We start from the raw sequence: 19888 nt of genomic DNA on the forward strand, positions 1-19888 counted from the left end.
TGCTAAGTCAATAGATGCATAGACATCAGCTTCTTGAATTTTAAATAACTCCTATTCCAAAAAAAGTCCACTTACAATGAAATCATGGCTCAACTGACAAAGCAGATTATTCGTAGTATAAATCCTGGTTTCCATATGACGCCGACCTGTAGCCGACTCATTGTCTGCACGAGAAAATGATTTCAGAAAGTCGAAAGATTTCTCTCATCAATAATCACCTACAATAATACTTTGTCGACGTCGTCGTCATATGGAAACCAGGTTTAACACAGTAAAATTTCGTTAAATTCCCCTTGTGTGTCATCACGCGCGTTTAAGAAAGGTTTAAGAACAATGAGATAATTTCTATACATTGTCAATTTTTTTTGGTGCACTATGTGTGACACTTTCTCAACTGATGTACTTATATTTTCATCAGGGCCTTCCACTCGCTCTTTGAGCTAATCAAATTTGAATAGACGCGACAGGTCAAGACTACTGACCTCAGAATGACCGCGTGATTCTGAAATATTATACAGTTTCTTCACTTTATTTTTCATTAATCTTTCAGCTTGATTAGCTCAATCCTATTATACATTTGTTCCGTTCATTGTTTTCTGGTGCGATAACTAACGTGATGTCCGAGTAACGAATGACAAAGGCAAGTTGGGAAAGTTTCTGGAAAATGGCATAAGTTATAAATGAGAATTGATTCGAAATAGACAGTTTAATTAAAAGTTTGACGCGTTTTACTATGCACTTGTTATTCGGAATAACGTTTATTCTATATTTGCTAAAAAATTCTAGTACATTGAAACAATCATGCATTTAATTTTTGTCACCTTTCTCAACGTGATCCAAGAGCAATTAATGAATTTTGAAAACAAAGCGAAAGAACTTCCGTTTCAGCGCTGGTTCCTTAGACAAAGGGCTCAATATCAGTTATGATGCGATTTAGGTTGAAGCTTTTTTTCCACAGAAAGATTTTTACTTGATCGATGAAAGCACAGTTAATAGAATATGCATGGTTTGGAGACTAAATAAAAGTACAATACAACTCATTAACTATGTCATTGTCCAGCTTTATGCAAAAAATGGTCACTTTCTCGTCACATGTCTATTGTATTTTAGCCAAATTTACCAATGGTATTCGTCTTGCTAAGGTCATCAACCTTGACTTGAAAAATATGTTAATTAAAAGATTGCTATTGGTTTATCTGTGCAAAATACAATAGACATGTGATGAGAAAGGAACAATTTTTTGCATAAATCTACCTCAACATAGTTAATGAGTTGTATTGTAGTTTTATGTGGTCTCCAAACTCCATGTATATTCTATTAACTATGATGAAAGGACTGGGCTGTCCTAGTTTCGATCAGTTCGACTCTGTTGTCTAAGTCTTAAATTGACCTGGTTTTTTATGATGCATTTTTAGGATAGTGCTGCAAGCATTGCGTTGTATATATAGCGACTATTGAAAAATCCAAGTTTATTTAGCTAAATGCAGTTCAAAAGATGGCAATTTCAAGGCTGCTGATCTCGCAATGATCATGCACATGTGAAAAGGATTTTTTTCAGAAATACACTATTATTTATAAAAACTGATGAAAGCACTTTTTATTCAATTGCTTGTCATCACCTTTCTCGACGTGATCCTAGCACAATTATTGAAATCAATATTCCCGGGTCAACGCAAAAGGACTTCCGTTTCAGCGCTGTTTCCTCGATATCAGTTTCGCTCAATATAAAAACGATATCACATCTTTTTTCTGCAGAAAACCTTGAATCGTGATGGACACCATGACTAGACTTGCGTTCTCCGTATATCTAGTGGTTACAGGTAAATTTTAAATCAACTTGTGCAACTGATCTTACAGCAAGTGTGAATTAATTGCACACTATGGTACATGTAGTTAGTGTTTTTGTATATAAGTATAGGCTGAGTTGACAATCTATAACACAATCTGAAAAAACTCATTGTTGATGAAAGTGAGCTTTTGAGAAGACGGAGTTATTGTTCAGATAATTGGAACGAAATTAATCATTTGGGTGATTTTTATCATCTTTTAGCTGTGATCCTATAGTAATTACTGAACATTGCAATAAATTCTCATCAGTTAACGCAAAAGAACTTCCGTTTCAGCGCTTCTTCCTGATTTGCGAAAGTTTTATAACACAGTTGTAGTTGGTACAAATATAGTTTGACTTGTGAAAATAACGCCCAATATTGTGGGTAATTTGCACGTTATCTGTAGAACGCTAAGCGATTTTATTAAAAGAGTAGTTAATTTAAGCGAAAGAATTATAATTTTCTTTTACAGTATTTTTCGTGCATTGCTCTGGTGCTTCCGAAACAAAATTTGTTAGGAATCGCCCTAAACAACTTGATCTCCAAGAGACAGCTGTTATTAATGGTGAGTCTGGACAGTTTAGAATTTATTAGAATCCAATAATGTGGCATTTCTTGCTTTGCCTGACCTCTATTTTGATTTATACAGAACTTAATATATCAGGAGCTGTTCTTGCTGAAAGCGATGAAGGGTTTAATCTGAACACTGAGGAAGACAGTTCTGGTCAAGGGCGAAAGAAACGTCAAATCACAACCACCAACCCGCTACTTCTTTTACTTAGACAAGAATGTGAAGGCATACTTCTACGATGGCTTATAGGCAACCTTCCTTTAAGGTGAATCGATTGAATTGCTTGTTATACAGATTCCCACTGAGGCCCGGGTTGCATCACTCGCGAACAGTCAGCGATCTCTATTGTCGGGGTTTTTTATGCAAAAAGTGCTTTGTCCATCAGAAAAAAATTCTACTCTATTGGTCTTCGACCAATGCCTGTGGACCGTTGCGAGTGATGAAAACCACGCTTAAAGAGGGTGTCCTTATTAAGAAATTAAGAATCGATCAATGAGTGTTCATAAGAGAGGGATTATCATAGAGAAAGCTGTTTATGAGAGCAGAAGGTAATTGGGGAGAGGTGTTGTTGAGGCCCATTATAGATGCTGGTAAGGCACATTCCTAATAGGAAACGATAAAGTTGTGGCGTAATTACTGGAGAAGTCTAGTTAGCCGAAAGGCAGTTAGTCTAATACTCAATTGTGATATGCATTCTTTCAGTCCTGACTTCCACACTAGCAATTCAGAGTTCAGTCATTACAACATCTATCGTGAAACGACCTTCTTTATAACTGTGAGGGGCAGGCAACCGATTGCATCAGGAAAGAATATAGCTGAACTTCGAAATCTAAAGCTACAAAAATGGTTTGATAAATTTCCTCCAACCGGAACAAGACTTTATTATGCAGTCACCATTGTGAACAACAAGGGGGAAGAACCGAGATTAGTGATCCCTAAACAGGTATTATATATTCTCCTCAAAACGGGAATTGGGCAGGAAATGTGTGACAATTTGACATTAGTCTTAAGGCCATGTTACACGGTGCAATTTTTCTGGCAACTTGCAATGCAATTCTACTTTCAAGAGATGTTAAGTAGTGAAGAGGCTTCAAAATGTAAGTGTATGAAAAGCCACGGATTGTAATAGAGACAAAAGTTCGGTAGTTGCCAAATTTACATTTCTCAAAAGAAGAATTGCATTGCAAGTTGCAAGAAAAATTGCACCGTGTAACAGGGCCTTTAGCTTTCTTAAAAAAATTTACGCATAGTTCATGGCGGTTCTTTGCTAAAGTTTTGCATCCAGTATTTGTTAATGCTTCACTATAGTGAAGTTCCGGGTATACTATTCGAAACATTTTTTTTAACTTTTTTAAACACATGCACATTTTCGAATATGAAGGGTCAGTAGTCATAATAAATATAGTCTGTCTTCAACGAACTAGAGGCTTAAAATTTTCTTAACAACTATGGTCGCTCTTGGTGAACATCCACTCTAACAATGTTTATTAACGAGACTTTTACAGGTATGCAATTTAAATATTATGTTACTAGAAACTAATTATTATTAAAAAGATTTTACTGGACATTGTTATTTTAAATGTGTGCCCTTCAATACGTATTTGTTTTTGAGTTACTAAGAATTGTCGTTTGCTTATAATTTGTTCATATAATAAACAGAATAGATTATTACATGGTTGTCTTGGAAATATGGATTTATTTCTCGTGTTGAAGAGAATATTCTCTTCGCCCATTTTCCATCATTGGGTTGGTAACTATGGTGACTCGAAATAACTTGCTTAGTAATATTAAAAGGTTATGGTTAAATGTTATCCAAAGTTAAAGAAAAATATTATTAGCAATGAACCCCCTTAATTAACCAAATACCAAGAATCGATTTCTTCTTACCAAAACACATCTATCAAAATTGAGCAATTCTTGTTCGATCTAAATATTTAGTTAAGTGTTAATGTTTATGAATTTTGAGAACGTAATAATGCCGTTCCTCAAGAAGGGGAATTTCGTTTTAGATCAATCAGCAAGTTTGTTTACATTTTCAGTAACCCAATCAGAGTGCATAAATTTTGACTACTTCCGGCAAAAAGTACATGATTTACCATTTTACATGAAGTATTAAAAATTTAGGCATTCTGATTGGCTTTCCCTGGAAAATGTAAAAACAAACGTGCCGATTAGTTTAAAACGAAATTCCACCTTGTTCCGTTCCTCCGAACTACCAGAGACCTTCTCATCGATTATTTTTAGATATCGTTCGTTGGCAGTTTTGAGAATGTTGGCACTAACCCGGCAAGATTCATGCCCAATATCATACAAGGGAGCGTAATGACTCACAGTGTTGCATATAATAATCTGCGAAATGAATATTTTGTTGTTTTGGATGTGGACCAGAACAGTGACAACATTCCTGACCGAGTGTATGGTTGGCGTACCAATGCACAGGGACGACTTTTAGATAACCGTGTGATTGATTTCACACTTAGTCGTGTGGCATCAAGTAAGCGCTTTCTTTCACTGTGGTAATTTATATGCATTTTCATTGCATAGATCAATGCTACAGTGAGCCATAATGCAAAAGGTCCTTGAAGCAATTCCGTATTTGGATCAAACTCAATCCAGGTTCAATCTAGGTCAATTTACTCAGGATTTATCTACTTGATTACAAGGATTGAATTTTTTGCAGGACCCCTGCAAGGGCTAGAGCGCTATGTTAGACAATATAGAACCTCTCTAGTATATAATATTCTTGTATGTTTGCATATTTGGTTGTTTGCTTATCGACTCTCTAGTATAGTTATATAAGCTCAGCATATCGACGACACCATTATAGAAATTTTGTATGTACTGAATGATTACAATTCGTTTCCATACCACAGGGGAGCAAGGCCATCCGACTGTGGCATTCAATCCTAGCACTCAAGAATACCTGGTTGCGTGGCACGTCAGTGCGTCATTAATACAGGGGGGCGTTCACATGATTTTTGCGCAAAAAGTCTATGACAATCAAACCAAAACCACAAGTCATGCTTATGGTCTGGTGGGTTCTCGATTTGACTATGGATTTCGTCCCGTAACTAGACCAAATTTATTGTACAACTCTGGCTCCGGTAAGTATTCCTTTGTTTTCGAATGTGAGAACGATAGACGGGAGGGAGTTTAAAAGAAGTGCTTTAGTACAAAAGGTTTTTTTAATAAATTGTTATTTTATAGTGGTAGTGCCTGGAACGGTACCGTAATTCATCATATTCCCGCTGGGACTTCCGGCGCATGGTACCAAGATAAGACCACATTTTAAAATACCCGATTAGTGCTTAAAAGAGGGGGTTGCAGGCGCCCACAAAAAGGATTTAAAGGTAGCGCGGAAGCCGATTTTTACCATTCTACGTTGGAAAGCAGACGATGCTCATGCATAGGTCGTGCAAAGATATAGCGCGCGCCCACCCATCTTCCCTTCAGTCGCCACTCTCACCTTCCACCAAAGCTGAAATTTATTTTGTTATTTTATATTGTTAATATTACCCTCATTTTCGCCATTGTGCGCCGGTAGTAGCAGTGGAAATATTTAACAATTAGTCTTCTCGGGCTAGGCTCGATAATGCATACCTATTTTGACTGAGCCAAAAGCCGAAGTGTGTTTACAAATTCTTCACTAAATCAAATCCCATCAAATTTCCTATTTGAAAAACAAGACGCCCGGTAGACGTTAACTCGGGCTATGTAGTCGGTAAATACAGTGCAGTGAAACTGAGCTATATTGATACACTGTAAATACGCGACTGTCCGCGCGGAAGACTAAGCCTGCGACACAAAAAAAATAATAATCGCGAAACATAGACTCGGCTACCACAGTATAGCCCGAGTAACAAAAAAAGCTATGTTGTCACTGATCAGTGGCTATCACTTCAGAGGCAATGCAGGAGAATCAACAGTCACCTCGAAATTATACTAAAATACTAATTTCTGGCAATGTTTAGATTCTATTATTTAACAGGATATCTTTGGTTGCAGGTGGGTATGTGATGTCAGTTGTGGTGAACAGGCCGCCAAAAAATCTAGCCACTGTATTCGTGAAGCCCAATGGCAGAAACGCGACTGTGATGGTGTTTTATGCAGGCTTAGTGTTAGGAGGAAAGCTCTTTATGGACACCAGAATTCAACAAGTGTACATTGTCTATCAAGTTCCAACCCTGGCTATCAATCTGACGTCGGGGAATGATGCCACGCATAAGCAGTATCCTTACGTAATCTTACTTTCAAAGGCTAGTGCAACCGGTGAACTTTTGAAAATAGGCAGCGCTATGGCTAAGAGATATGTGATTGGTTATACCAGAGAAGCAAATGCTCATATTGATGGCTATTTTGAACGTGGGAATGGGTGGTATGTTAAGTATCTCGTAAATTTCATTCACTGTTAATTATTAGCCACACACTCACGTAAATAAAGGGGGGTTTTATATTGGAGCCGTGCTTGCTCGGTCATCGAGACAACACGGTAAACGGGATGAACATGTCCTATGTTTATTTGAGAGCATTTCATCCCGTTTGCCGGGGTAGAGATTATTTACAACGCCTTTATTGGCTTTGCGTTTATTAAAGTTCATATCACATTAGTATCAGCATTCGTTTTTAGTCATGTTGTGCTCATAACTATAAAAAGAAAACATATAAAAAATGGCTGCATTGCTAAGCGAGATCTCGATTCTTTCGAGCGGGATCTCTCAAAGCGTATATGTATTTGTAGGAAATGTATTAATGGGGAGATCTCGCTAGCCGCCAAAAAAACATCGAATCAAAAGCGCCTTCCATATGTAACCGTGAATGTGCTAATGTTCTTCATTTAGTGTATGTATTGTATAGTTCTTTGGCGTACCTTTTGCATCAAGATCTTTTTCAATTTTCACCGCTTTCAGTCTCCAAAGGTGAAAATATTTTTAGTTGGTTTACAGTTTCTGAGCCATCCTGAAAGATATTAAAGTTGGGTTTGTTTACATTTTGAATTCGTATATTTCCTGAAATGTCACGAATTTCAGGATATTTGCCACTTTGTTTGTTCGCTCTACTTTTAAATGAATATGAGAGAGAGAGAGAGTTTATGTTCAGAGATATACGAAACATGCGAAGTTTGAGCAATTTTAAAAAAAGTAGACAGCGATTGTTATGAGCAGAAGCGACTGTAACCCCCCGTATTCAGTATAACATTCATTAATCTAATGGACTGTTTACATGAGCCCGGTTACCCGCGATACAACGAAGCGTGAGATGATTTTGAGGTATTGAAATGAGCAGATAACATAATCCTGGTGCTTGTTTGGTGTCATAAAGACTTATTTCAATACCTCAAAGTCCTCTCACGCTTCGTTGAATCTCGAGTAACCGGGCTCATGTAAACAGCCCCTAACCGAGTTCTTTTTTCAGGTTGAATGTGTTTTGGAACAACAGGGAAAATGGTAGATATGTACTTAATTCGTCAAGTCTGGTTGGTATACCAGGATTATTTTTACAAGAAACGATTTCACACAATTGTCAGCAACATAGGAATGTTAAGAATTCGGCTTCTTGTTTTTTGCCGACCAGCAACGCTCATATTATGATCTGGGAGGAGGGAGCAAGGCTTGGTGGATACCTCGTGAAAAATGGGGCTTTTAATCCGGTGCGTGGAATCCAACGCAGCGCTGTTGTTACCTACAACGCTCGGCAAAGGAGAGCACTTGTTGTCTACCAGCAAACTGTTTATGGACGTAGAGTGTTGTTTGCCAGGAATATTGCTCCAAGTTCGTCCTCCAGATGTAGTCCAAGGTGTAGGTCGAACGAAAGATGTGCTATGAAGGATGTATGTGCTCCAAGGAACTCAGGTGGGCTGTAATGTTTTGCCTTACATTTATCAGTAGGAAACTTGGCAAAAATACTGCGGGAGATTTAGTATGTTATGACGCCGCGAAATTGAACGCAAGATTTCTCAATACTTAGGCGATTCTCAAAACTTAGACATAAAACTTGGTGAGAAAAAATATGTATAAACTATAAATACTCAACAAAATATGCCTTGCGCCAAACATTTGAAGCTTCGCACACGGCAAAAGCGAATCGTCTGAATTAATAGCCTTGTGTGTACTTAGGCATCAAAATGGCAATTTCACAGCTGTCAGATGTGTATGATGAGCTCTCAAAAGATTGCAGAATGCGTATTCAGAAGAAAAATTGAACTTTTTAAAGTTATTCAATAGTTTTCTCTTTGATAGCCATACAGAAATGCACAATTGTTGTTAAAAGACTCTACCACGCATGCTCCCTGGTTATACTGTAACCAGGGACAGCGGAACGAAAAGAGCTAGTGAATAGGAGGGTATTGGCCACCCAAAATACATAAAGAAATTCCAGCAACAAATTTCAAATTGAACATTGAATAAGAACTTCACTAGTGATGTATTTACTTTGTGTCTATTCTCCGCGTGTAAAACCAGGGGTATACACTATATGAATTTCATGGCCGGTAAGAAAAAAACGTAAAGCTCTCTTTTTAAGCAGGCTGGGACGTATATTTCGAGTCTAGCTTAGCTTTGTCATCTCTAACCAAGTTACTTGTTAATTAAAGAATAATGCCTTTCTCAGAAAGTGATTGGTGCGCCCAGATTTGACTTCTTCAACCATACCTTTGCAATACGAAAAGTCGAAAACATTAAACAATCAGATACCCTAATTCTGAGCTATAAACCAATCAAAAGCTAAATAGATCCGCGAAAGATAGTTAGTAAAAGCTCATTATAACCTTGCTATTATCATGAAACCCGTAGGGACGTGCTTACTCTGACGTTTTGGTGTCTTGACTTTAACTGTATGAGATATTCCTATTTGGGGGTCCGTGCTCAAATCGTTTCACATTTCGTTTGAATGCATTTGACATAATTTCAGTCGTTGTCAATAATGGTTCAACATGCTTAAAAGATAATGGTGGATGCAGTCATATTTGTAAAAGTCATCCCAATGGAAGAACGTGTTCTTGCCGTCAAAATTATACACAAGCCTTGGATGGAATGAAATGTTTTCTAACAGGTAATCGCAATACATGATCACTCAAATTTCCTGGTGGAACAACATATCATATAAGCACCGTTTTCCACTTCTGTCCTGTAGTGATTACTCAGTCAACATAACCTACCGGAAATCGTTGTATAACTCTCAGTGCGAATGAAGTTATAATATATATATCGTAGAGTGACATTTATATCAGTAACAGAAGATCCTTGCTGAATTTCTAGGAAACAGTTTGAAACGTGAAGCTTTCCAATATATTTAGTTCATGCTGTCTCCATTGAAAACTGTAGCTATATTGATAGTTGACGATTCATTTTAGACCTCTAGTTCGTTATTTTTGTATTTAGGTTTCCTCCCGTAGCAGCATTGGATTAAATTGAGGTTGAACTTCACTAATCCTCTATTCTTTTTGCCAGCTGCCAAGCCAGATGTCTCTCTGTTGTACTCGACAGCAGATTCAATTTGGTCAGTAAGTGTTTACTATGCAGAGAAACGTGCATCATTTTCACGACTCCCAATCAATGCGCGACGCATTATTTCCCTCTTCTACAATGCGAAGGACAAATATATATACTGGTCCGACTCCACATTACGAAAGATATACAAGGCGCATTTGAACGGAACGAATAAGCAAGAAATTATAAAGTAAGTTCAGGACAATATGCTGTTTAACGCAACTATAAGTTTAGTGTTTACAATGCAGTTTTTCTTCTTTTTGTTAAATTTATGTTCAACCTTCCGAATTCGTAGCGGTAACGTCATCGTACCAGGCGGTATGATTGTCGATCCAGAAGCGAGAAGATTGTATTGGGCTGATACTCGTATTGGAACCGTGTTTCGTTCCACCTTAGACGGAGCAAGTGTTGTCTCGTTTATTACTGGTATAAATAAACCAAGAGACCTAACACTCCACCAGAAGAACCGGTAAGCTATATAATGCAATACAGAAAACGATGTTTTGATTTAACTTCGTCCATCCAGTCCATAACCCCGTAACATTTCATACGCTGGTTACCAGGTTATTCCAAATCGCGGGAAAGGACTGGGGCTAGTCGTCAAATATAATTTATATTATATAAATCCATTTCTTGCTTGAAAGTTGAAACAACTTAGTATCTCGCTTTATTTCGCTTTCGCATTTGTGTCAGAGCTATAGTTTTTAATGCTAGACATAAATGCAAAACTTCGACTATTTTCAGGTATTTTCAAGTATTAAGTACTGAATAATATTTCTATTTCGGCAAGCCTCCTGAGTGCGGAAAATGGCAAAGTTTTTACTTTTAAAGGCCTGAAAAGCAAATCTAATTTATATTGTAAGACGTCTGCAAATGTTTTTGGGTTAAAATAATACAGTATTTTGTTGTTTTTCATATCAAATGCATAACAAAATACTTAAAAGTCGAAATTCATGCATCTCGTGTTTCTTTCAAGTTGTTTCAAGTGCAAATGCATACCTATAATGCCATATAATAAACTTTAGTATAATTACAAAGGTGATTATTGAAAATTCTTGCCTCTGATTGGTCGGATTATTACTGACGAGTGTATAATCACCTAAGCAGATTTTTCAAAATGGTGGTCTAAAACGAAATCCTCCTTGTTCTTGCTCTAATCCGCGCCGATTAATATGAAGTTATTACTGAACGTTTAGATGGTTATTCTGGACAAACTGGGGCTTCCTAGCAAAAATAGAACGAATCAACACGGACGGTAGCAACCGAGTCGTTCTCGTTCAAAGCGGTCTTCTTATGCCTAATGGTTTAACAAACGATGGAAAATATTTGTACTGGGCCGATACTCTTTTCAAGAGAATAGAGATGAGCAATTTAGATGTAAGCTAGAAAGAATTTCCTTAGTTTAGTTATCTCGTTCTGAAGTTCTGATGCGTGATGATTCACCATAACAATTGTCCTATAACAGGGAAGTGGAAGAATCACTCTGACAACGAAAGGTATTAACCGACCATATGGTTTGGGAATAGCTGGACACAGGTAAGCAATCACAAAACTTTGATATATATTGTAACCAGGGTTGGTAGATAGCTGCATATTTGAGGCCAAACAACATCCCACTATTTCTTTGTTTTCTTTGTCTTGGCCTTTTGTTTTCTTTGTTTTCTTATGATAGCTCAAATGACAATTTGGCCACAAATATTTCCATATCTAACCACTCTATATGTAACAGGTCTATCACAAGAACCAGTATCACCATCATTTTAATACCAGTAGCACCAAGCCGATACAATCTTTTCCACTATTGGAGCTGATCATCACCAATACTATCATCAAATCAAATTCCAAAGCCACTGTCACTACCTTCACTACCATCGCCAATGATATCACGGATATCACATGACCAATATTTATACTGCCATCAAACCACTACAAACACCCTCAATATCATTAGCAGAGACACCAACACCATCATCAATATAATCACTAATATCGTTACCAGTATCATTACCAATACCATCACTACCATGGAGGTAGACTCAAGACTTCTAACATTTCTGACTAAATTAGCGGGCCTCATAGTACATAAGTGGGGCCCACCAGGTGTCTTGATGGGCGAATAAAGTGGGGAGAATGACGTGAGCCCTTCCTCTTCTTCAAACAAGGAGGGTTCTTGCGGCGTTGCCTGCCTGTTGTGATACGAGCAACACCCTTTTCAGAGTACAGATTATCACCTCACTCCGATCTCTATTTTTCTTCCTTGATGTACGTTTCTTCAGCAGGTTATAGTTTTTTTCCCATAGGATCAGGTAGGTTGTTAGCTTTATGGATCCGGTGAACAGTCGCCCCGCCCCCGTGAGTTTAACTCCTGAGCCGTAGCCCAGTACCCTGGCCTGCACCGCGCGGAGGTACCCACTAGGACTTGTTTTGGAGAGGCTCCAAGGGAACCTTCACAAACCCGTTTCCAGGAAATCATCAATGTCATTACTAATACCATTACTACCACAGAGCGACTACTATACCGTCATAGGTATGGTTAGTAAATACCATTGCCATTATCATCATGTTCTTCAGAATCCGTTTTCAATCCAAACTAGATTGTACTGGACAGATTTGTCTGGTCATATTCGTTCATTGGATAAACGCCATGCCTACCAAGAACCTGAAGTGCTTGCAACTGGAACTACAAACGCATTCTCTTTGCAGATCTACAATGGGACGGCGTTTCTGAATGGTAACAAGAATTATGAATAAATCCATTTGAATTACAAACACACATACATTGACAAACAAATAATATGCCTGGCATGGATTACAAATCTTTATAAACAATATACATAATATATAAATTATTTTGGTTCACTGATGAAGCTCTATAACCAGCGAAACGTCAGAAAATAAAGTTAAATCCTTTTATTTTTGCCCGCAGAAATTTCCTAAAAATATATATATTATTATATATATTGTTTACATTTTGAACTACTTTTTAAAATACGTTTCACTGGTTGAATATCTAGCACTATTTAGGTTCACTTCGCCTTTAAATGAATATATCAACACTAGTTAGTCATCAGAAATATTCGACACATGCGAAATTTGGGCAAGTTTTATATCAGAGACCTCACATTGTTATGAAAAGAACCGATGCGCAGAATGGACTTGAACTTAAAGTTGAATGGACTTCAACTTTAAACGTTAGCATTGAAAACAACCCAATGAATCCTATTTATAACATCATAAAATAACCCAAAAAGTTTTATGCTATAACATTCTAGATTAACGCAATGAATTCTATTCTATAACACTCTATTATATTTTAGCTTTACCAGTGTTCACCAGGCTGCCTAGTGACCAGACTGTTTACGCTTCAAAGTCGGTGCTCATTAGATGTTCAAGTAATATAGCTCCAATCACGTGGTACAAAGACGGCAAAGTACTGGGGCCCTCCCGCAGGCATTTCAAGGATCGTATCACAGGTTATCTGCTCATTTTCAAAGTGTCCGTTAGCGACACAGGATTGTATACCTGTGAAGCGAAGAATGTGGCTGGGCGCATACACGCATCAATGTCTTTGACGGTGAAACCAAAATAAATTGGATATAAAATTTCGAAATTTTCTGGATAAACAATCATATGAAATTGATTAAAAACGGTTAGTCATATGTCGACAGCTCGCTTTAATTTAGATGTGTCAGGTCGGATTAATTGGATTTAATAGATTGGATTGGTTAACACGATTATGAGAAACTGATTTCAAAAGCGAAAGTTTTATTCTTATAGTTTTTACTTCACTGAATAAATTAACATGATCATATTGCAGTAGCGTTTGGGGAGCTTATTTTTATATACATTATTAATATAATTACAAAGGTGATTTTTGGAAATTCTCACCTCTGATTGGTCGAGCAACCTCGGATGATTACGCGATAATCACCGAAGCGGTTGGGTGGGGGTGAGTTGTTTTTTCAGACGAAAAAATAAGTTATTTTAACGAAAATACTGTACCTAAAAACATACAAAAAGCAAAAAATTCGGCCTAAAATTATCAAGTTAGAAACTGAGGTGAATTTGTAGACCGCTTTTATTAAAACTTTCCTTTGGGAAAATATTGTTATATCTTTCAAACCTTGCTTTTAGATTTGCTAACACATTTTTAATTATACTAAAACAAATATTCACCTCTGGCTAGGTTAAATAATTTGCTTTCTTATGTGATAATTAACTATGCACAGAAACGTCGACTTAAAAATATCTAAGAATTGTGTTAGGAACTGCACAATATCGTCAATACACGAGTCGCTAACAATATACGCGGCGCACTCTTTTGACACCATTTTTTGAAACCCTCTACCGCTGAAGTGTTATGATTACCGTCAGATTACGTGACACTGAACAATTTTAACAATGATTCGCCAAAATTTAGGTGAATATCGCAGACAGGCCTTTAAAGACGTCTTAATATTATTGTAGCATTGTACACCGACTGTCAACTCGACTCAACTGGCCTAGGTACAAACTCTAAATATAAAATTGTCCCTGCTTGTCGGCAAAAGTTCCGAGAGTAATAACTTCCGACCTTTGGCAACGGTTGAAGTTTGAAGTTCTTCCGAAAAGTGAGCCCGCCCATCCGATTATCAGCGTAGATAAGGTAGTGCGAAGAACGTCATGTATGCCAAAGAGTAAAACCATTGTGGTTGCATCACTGGGTTGCATAACTGGGTTGCATCATTCAGGTTGCAATTTGCAAAGTTTTATACAAAAATTTATAGTCCATCAATCAGGAGAATTCTCTAGTATTTGATGAAAATACTTTATTTTATTTTCCGCGAGACCTGAGGATGTTCTGAATCATTGAATCATGAGTGTTCTTGATAAACTAAAGATTGGTGAACGAGGTATGTTAAAAGAAAATTAAGCTCAACTTTAAAATGATATATCAAACTAAAATGTTATATATCTTGCAAAATCCCTTCTGCATGCTTTCAATAAAATTGGTTACTTAAACTGGTAGCCAGTTTTAATTGTGTTTTAGATGATAATAACATCATTTAATCCTGGGGCTGGGTTACAGGCTTACAGCTACACAATCCCCTTTTAAAACTTAAAAGTCGGTTCACCAGATCCAATTTTGTCAGATCCAATTCACTTCTGCTGGATGTTTTATAGTCTGTTGACTTGCAATGTATGTGGGTAGCAAATCTTGAAACTAAAACCAATGCAGTACAGCGCTTTATCAATAACAGGCTAATTATTATTGCGATGGTGCTACACTGAGTTACTTAAAATACAATCCATTGAGACCTGTAAAGACTTCTCCATTGTTACTAAATTCTTTTAAGGTAAATCCTTTATTTAACTTGTCTTTATGCAATTACTCTGAGTTACAAATCAGGCAAACTGAAAAATTAGCTTAACTGCGGGGGAATCAAACCTGCGATCTTTGGTACAGTCCATAATGGTCTTCCAACTGACCTACTAAGTCAAGATGGTTCAAACAGGTTATATTTCGGATTCAATCTAGTCCCTTTTATATTTATGTTTCTTACATGATAGTAATTTGTAGGTGAATTGTAAGTAAGTTGGATTGTAATTGTAAGTAACATGCAGGAATGTTTTAAAATCTCAGGGTACTGCTTCATCAATTAAGCCTATGATGTCTCTTTGTCAAAAATAATTGAATGTTATGTACTGTCTCTTTAAATCATATTACATGCCTTGGACAATCAGGTTGCTTCTCAATATTGATATCAACATAAAACCCGAAACTCATCAAAACTTCATAAGCGGTGTAATAGAATGCATATAATAGAAATGCATATAATAGAAATAGACATTCACAAATCTAAAGAAATTTATTTCAATGTAACAGGGGCCCTAGTTATGAAGCTATACTCAATCAAACAGGTTAACTTTTTTGTGCCAACTGGTATAATGATAAAACTGTAACATAGGGAAATAATACCACATACATATGTTCAGTGCTGTTAAGATTTTAGCCAAATTATTCTTAAATTGTGTAATTGCCCTGTGAATTTACATATAAACATGAATCCAGATATATGTACCTATCACATCATTTCAAATGAGCTTGTGCCAAAACAACAACAATTTAATCACCTGACCACAGAAACTGAATTATAAATTGAATTGGTGAGAAATTAATTATTTCTTGAGAAACAGTTTGATTTGAGCAGAAAAACTTTAAGTACAGTAATCAGGTGTTTAAAATGCGAGTTGATCAATCCTACTCATTAGAGAATTCTGCAGCCCTCTCCCAAAAGAATCATGCGATCAAAGATATTAGGTCATTAAAAAGAAACTGCTAAGAATATATTAAAATTAGCTAAGATACTAGGAAACTGGGGATAGAATATTGATGAAACTTGTGATATCAGAATTGACATGCTGTTGAGCAAGATATACCCCTTGGAATTCCAGGCATCCACAACAGCAAAATCTAAAAATCTGCCCTTGCTGAACTGAGAAACATGGAATAATGGGCAATGAGTCCAAATGATTAATCCATAACATTATATAATATTAACTTATATAAGTGGTGCATCTTAGATTAACAGCTAGCTTCAGTGCTTATAGTTGATTACAATAGGTCCATTACCACTGATAATAGGCTGGATAAAAGAATTTATTATATGTGTATAGAGATTTATGCACAGGGCTCAGAATGATGAAATAAAAATCGTATTTCACTGTGTAAATTAATTTCATGCAATTTGATTGGACGTACGATGTTTTTCACGTGTGAAAAAATGCGATACACGGCTTTTGATTGGACGTACGATATTCTTCACACGTGAAAAATTGTCGTATGTCATTTTGGCGGCAATTTGTTTACATTTTTTTCAAGATGGCGTCGAAATATAGGAGTGAAGTGAGACTCAAAACATAATTCTCATATTCAAGATATTTTAACATTCTGCACATTATCAACTCTTTTGGAAAGAATATCTAACTTCTATTGAACAAAATTACAAAGAAACTAAACGATAATAAATATGTTTTGATGCTTAAAATTTCGATTTTTGTTGCTCGCTGTGTTTTTGTATACAAAAAGCGTGTCGTTGTCAAATTGATCTCTATATACACATTTAATAAACAAATTACTTCATGGTTGGCTCATTTTTATTATGCACTCGTTATAAAAATCGTACGCACCACGAAGTAATCTCTATCTATACCCGGGTATGAAACTTTGGTACGAAGGTGTGAGTTGCTTTATCCAGTGTGATATTAGATCAATGGCTATCACATACATTGGTTGATATATACTAACTGTATTTGAGATACAACTAATATAATGGAGCTGGTTGCATCATAGTTCAGCAGCAGGAATTTTTGTATGTTTATCTTCAGGAGTCGCCCATATTGTCGCTCCATCAGAGGCCAGTTCAAGTTTGGTCGACCCAAGAACCGTTCATCGTCTATCGGATCCCACAGATATTGTTTCATTGGCTAAAGAAGTTCAGAAAGCAGATGACTTCGTGAAGTGCATCGCAACGAGCAAACTAATTGTCATTGCTGACCAAATACGTCACCTCCAGAATCAGGTACATGTTACATCATGTCTCTTGCGTATATGTAAAAGATAATCGAATATCAGCACGCTATTGTGCGTAAGTTACATGCACGATTATTCAGCGTATTTTTAAACATTAAAGGCGCCGTTACACTGCAATTGTTCTTGCAACTTGCAATGCAATTATAATTTTAGGGGATGTTAGTTTGTAAACATTGTTCGATATGCTAAGAAAACATTAGCCAGTAAAATGAAAATAACTGGAACGCTACCTTCGAACCAGAAGTTGAAACTGAGTTCTGCAATTAACCCCCAGTCTTTACACGCAAAACCAAACATGGCCAAAACATAATATTTTGTTGCGATTTCGCAAATCTGACGAAAACTCCTTGTTTTAAGGAGATATAAATAACTGAATTTCTCAGTTCTTCCATCCCTTGAAACATTCTTGATGTTATTGGATTGCTTTTTTCGGGCTCTTTTATGGAAATGCTGAGTAAGACGGTTCTTTGCTGAGAAAAAGGGGTAGAGGCCTAGCGTGAAATTTTGCATTACCATTCAGGAAGCTTGTTTTGCTTTATAATAAATAGTTAATTGTACTAATGAAGGCACGAGTTAACGGACGGAAAACTCTTCATGTAATAAATGGTGTTCCTACAAACTGATGATTTAAATTAATGTGGATTGGGGCCAACTCTCCCCTATTTGGCTCACCCTTCCTTTAAAGAGACGAAAATGTCGATTTGATTTCGCGTTATCCCGCGACCCTGCTCTTACCCCCTCCTATAAGTTTTATTCCGTTTTCTTGCTTAGGCTAGAAAAGTTCTCGAAGAGGCCAAAGAAGACGCTGTGCTTCATCACGCCGCTTGTAACTTTAAGAAAATTCCAGGGAAAATGTACCACTTATATCTTCGTAAAGATGGCACGTCGTATTTTTCAATAATTTCACCTGAGGTACGCATTTTTTTCCCTCTTTTAATAATGTTTCGCAGTATACGCAATAGACTGTTAAATCTAGTTCCTTGCCAGTTCTGGTGTTAATGATTTCATGTATGGATTTCCTATGGATTTTTTGGGCGTTTGTTGGGGGGGGCATCTTTTTACCTGTCTAACCCTGTACCCCCAGAAAGTTAATTGCAGATATATGATAGTGTTAGCAAATATTTGAGCGAAGCCCACTTATATGTATATTCAACGTTGTTTGAGTTTAGGAGTGGGGAAATGCGTGTCCCCATCACTTTCGAGGAAGTTATAAACTGGAGTATGATATGTCGTGGACGAAGTCAGAGGATATTGAGAAAAGGGGTCAGGACTTAGAAGAAATTTCACGATTATTAAATAGCGAGATACCTTCGATTGGATATATTTGTGATGTTTCAAGGAAATCAGGTGAGAAGGATAAAAACGATGCAACTTGATGTTTGTTTGGAATTTTCTAGGGCAACTGTAAATATATATTCTGTGCTCAGCAGGCGATAAGAAACGTATTAAAATATGCGCAGCTTCTTGGATGTTTCGATAATGAAGGCTCAAAATGTTTCTAGCTTGTTATTATCATCGCTCCATTAGATAGGGTATTGGAATTACGATGACATCACGAAATGTACGGTTTAGGATTATCTCTAAGATTAGTTTTAGAATTAGAGAAGCTTAATTTAAGGTGGTAGTCGCGGATATTATTGGGTGAAATTATCCATTTTATATACACTTTTCACAGCAAAACCAGATACTTTGCTGAATATTTGTTTAATTAAAAACCCCGTGTTGTACGCCACTGATGAATTTACTTAGTACGAATCGTGTAATTTACTTAACATATAGAAAAATAAAATATATATTATACACAAAAATAAAACCATGAAAAATAAAAATATGCAAACGGCCATGATTGGATAATTGGGTATTAGTATAACTACAAAGTTATTATTGAAAATTCTGGAATCTGAGCGACCTTGGATTATTACGCAATAATCACGTGAGCCTGTTTTTCAAAATGGCGGCGTTTTGTTTATGTCGAAGTGACAGTGAAAGTTAATTTAACGAAGATATTGTACCTTGCAGACGGTTGTAGAAGATGTTTACCTTCATTTTTCGATAACGTACGAAATTCATTCATTTGTTAAAATAGATTTCGAAAACTCGCCTTAATTCGATTTAATGTAAATTAATGTTATCCCTGATTTATCGGTTTGTTTGGTTTTGTGGTGATTTATCAGAATAAATGTTGATTTGTTAGAATAATCGCACACAACTAGATTATATAAAAGATTGTTACCTGTTGATGCTATTTGGCGACGGGTTTGGCAAATCAGAACCGTTATTTTTGGAGTTACCGAATAATTAAATATGCGCAAAATGTAGTTGACACTTTTAAGTCGAATTTTTTGTTGAATCGAATATCAGCGTGGGGCCGGTTGTTCGAAAGGCGTTTAGCTTAAACGGTGGATATGCCAAAGTTTAAAATTACTCTCAT

General features: G+C 36.6%; 2 protein-coding genes across 2 annotated transcripts; both read left to right on the plus strand.

Moving 5' to 3' along the window:
• Positions 1–1552: 1552 nt before the first annotated feature.
• Positions 1553–13688, plus strand: LOC114525788. The gene is made up of 15 exons (XM_028547215.1): positions 1553–1820; positions 2302–2394; positions 2479–2665; positions 3103–3343; positions 4645–4894; positions 5274–5504; positions 6406–6775; positions 7813–8249; positions 9307–9447; positions 9846–10074; positions 10180–10353; positions 11081–11261; positions 11350–11420; positions 12479–12615; positions 13202–13688. The coding sequence occupies exons 1-15, from the start codon at positions 1772–1774 to the stop codon at positions 13471–13473; spliced, it is 3063 nt and encodes a 1020-aa protein (XP_028403016.1). The 5' UTR covers positions 1553–1771; the 3' UTR covers positions 13474–13688.
• Positions 13689–14542: 854 nt separating this feature from the next.
• On the plus strand, positions 14543–19281 carry LOC114525730 (uncharacterized protein C1orf50 homolog). The gene is made up of 4 exons (XM_028547149.1): positions 14543–14776; positions 17253–17446; positions 18229–18369; positions 18627–19281. Exons 1-4 carry the CDS (start codon positions 14740–14742, stop codon positions 18831–18833), a joined length of 579 nt encoding a protein of 192 aa, XP_028402950.1. The 5' UTR covers positions 14543–14739; the 3' UTR covers positions 18834–19281.
• Positions 19282–19888: the final 607 nt, after the last annotated feature.

The sequence above is a fragment of the Dendronephthya gigantea genome, unplaced genomic scaffold, assembly GCF_004324835.1.
Source record: "Dendronephthya gigantea isolate DGI-Jeju-01 unplaced genomic scaffold, DenGig_1.0 000035F, whole genome shotgun sequence".
Classification (NCBI taxonomy): Eukaryota; Metazoa; Cnidaria; class Anthozoa; order Malacalcyonacea; family Nephtheidae; genus Dendronephthya; species Dendronephthya gigantea.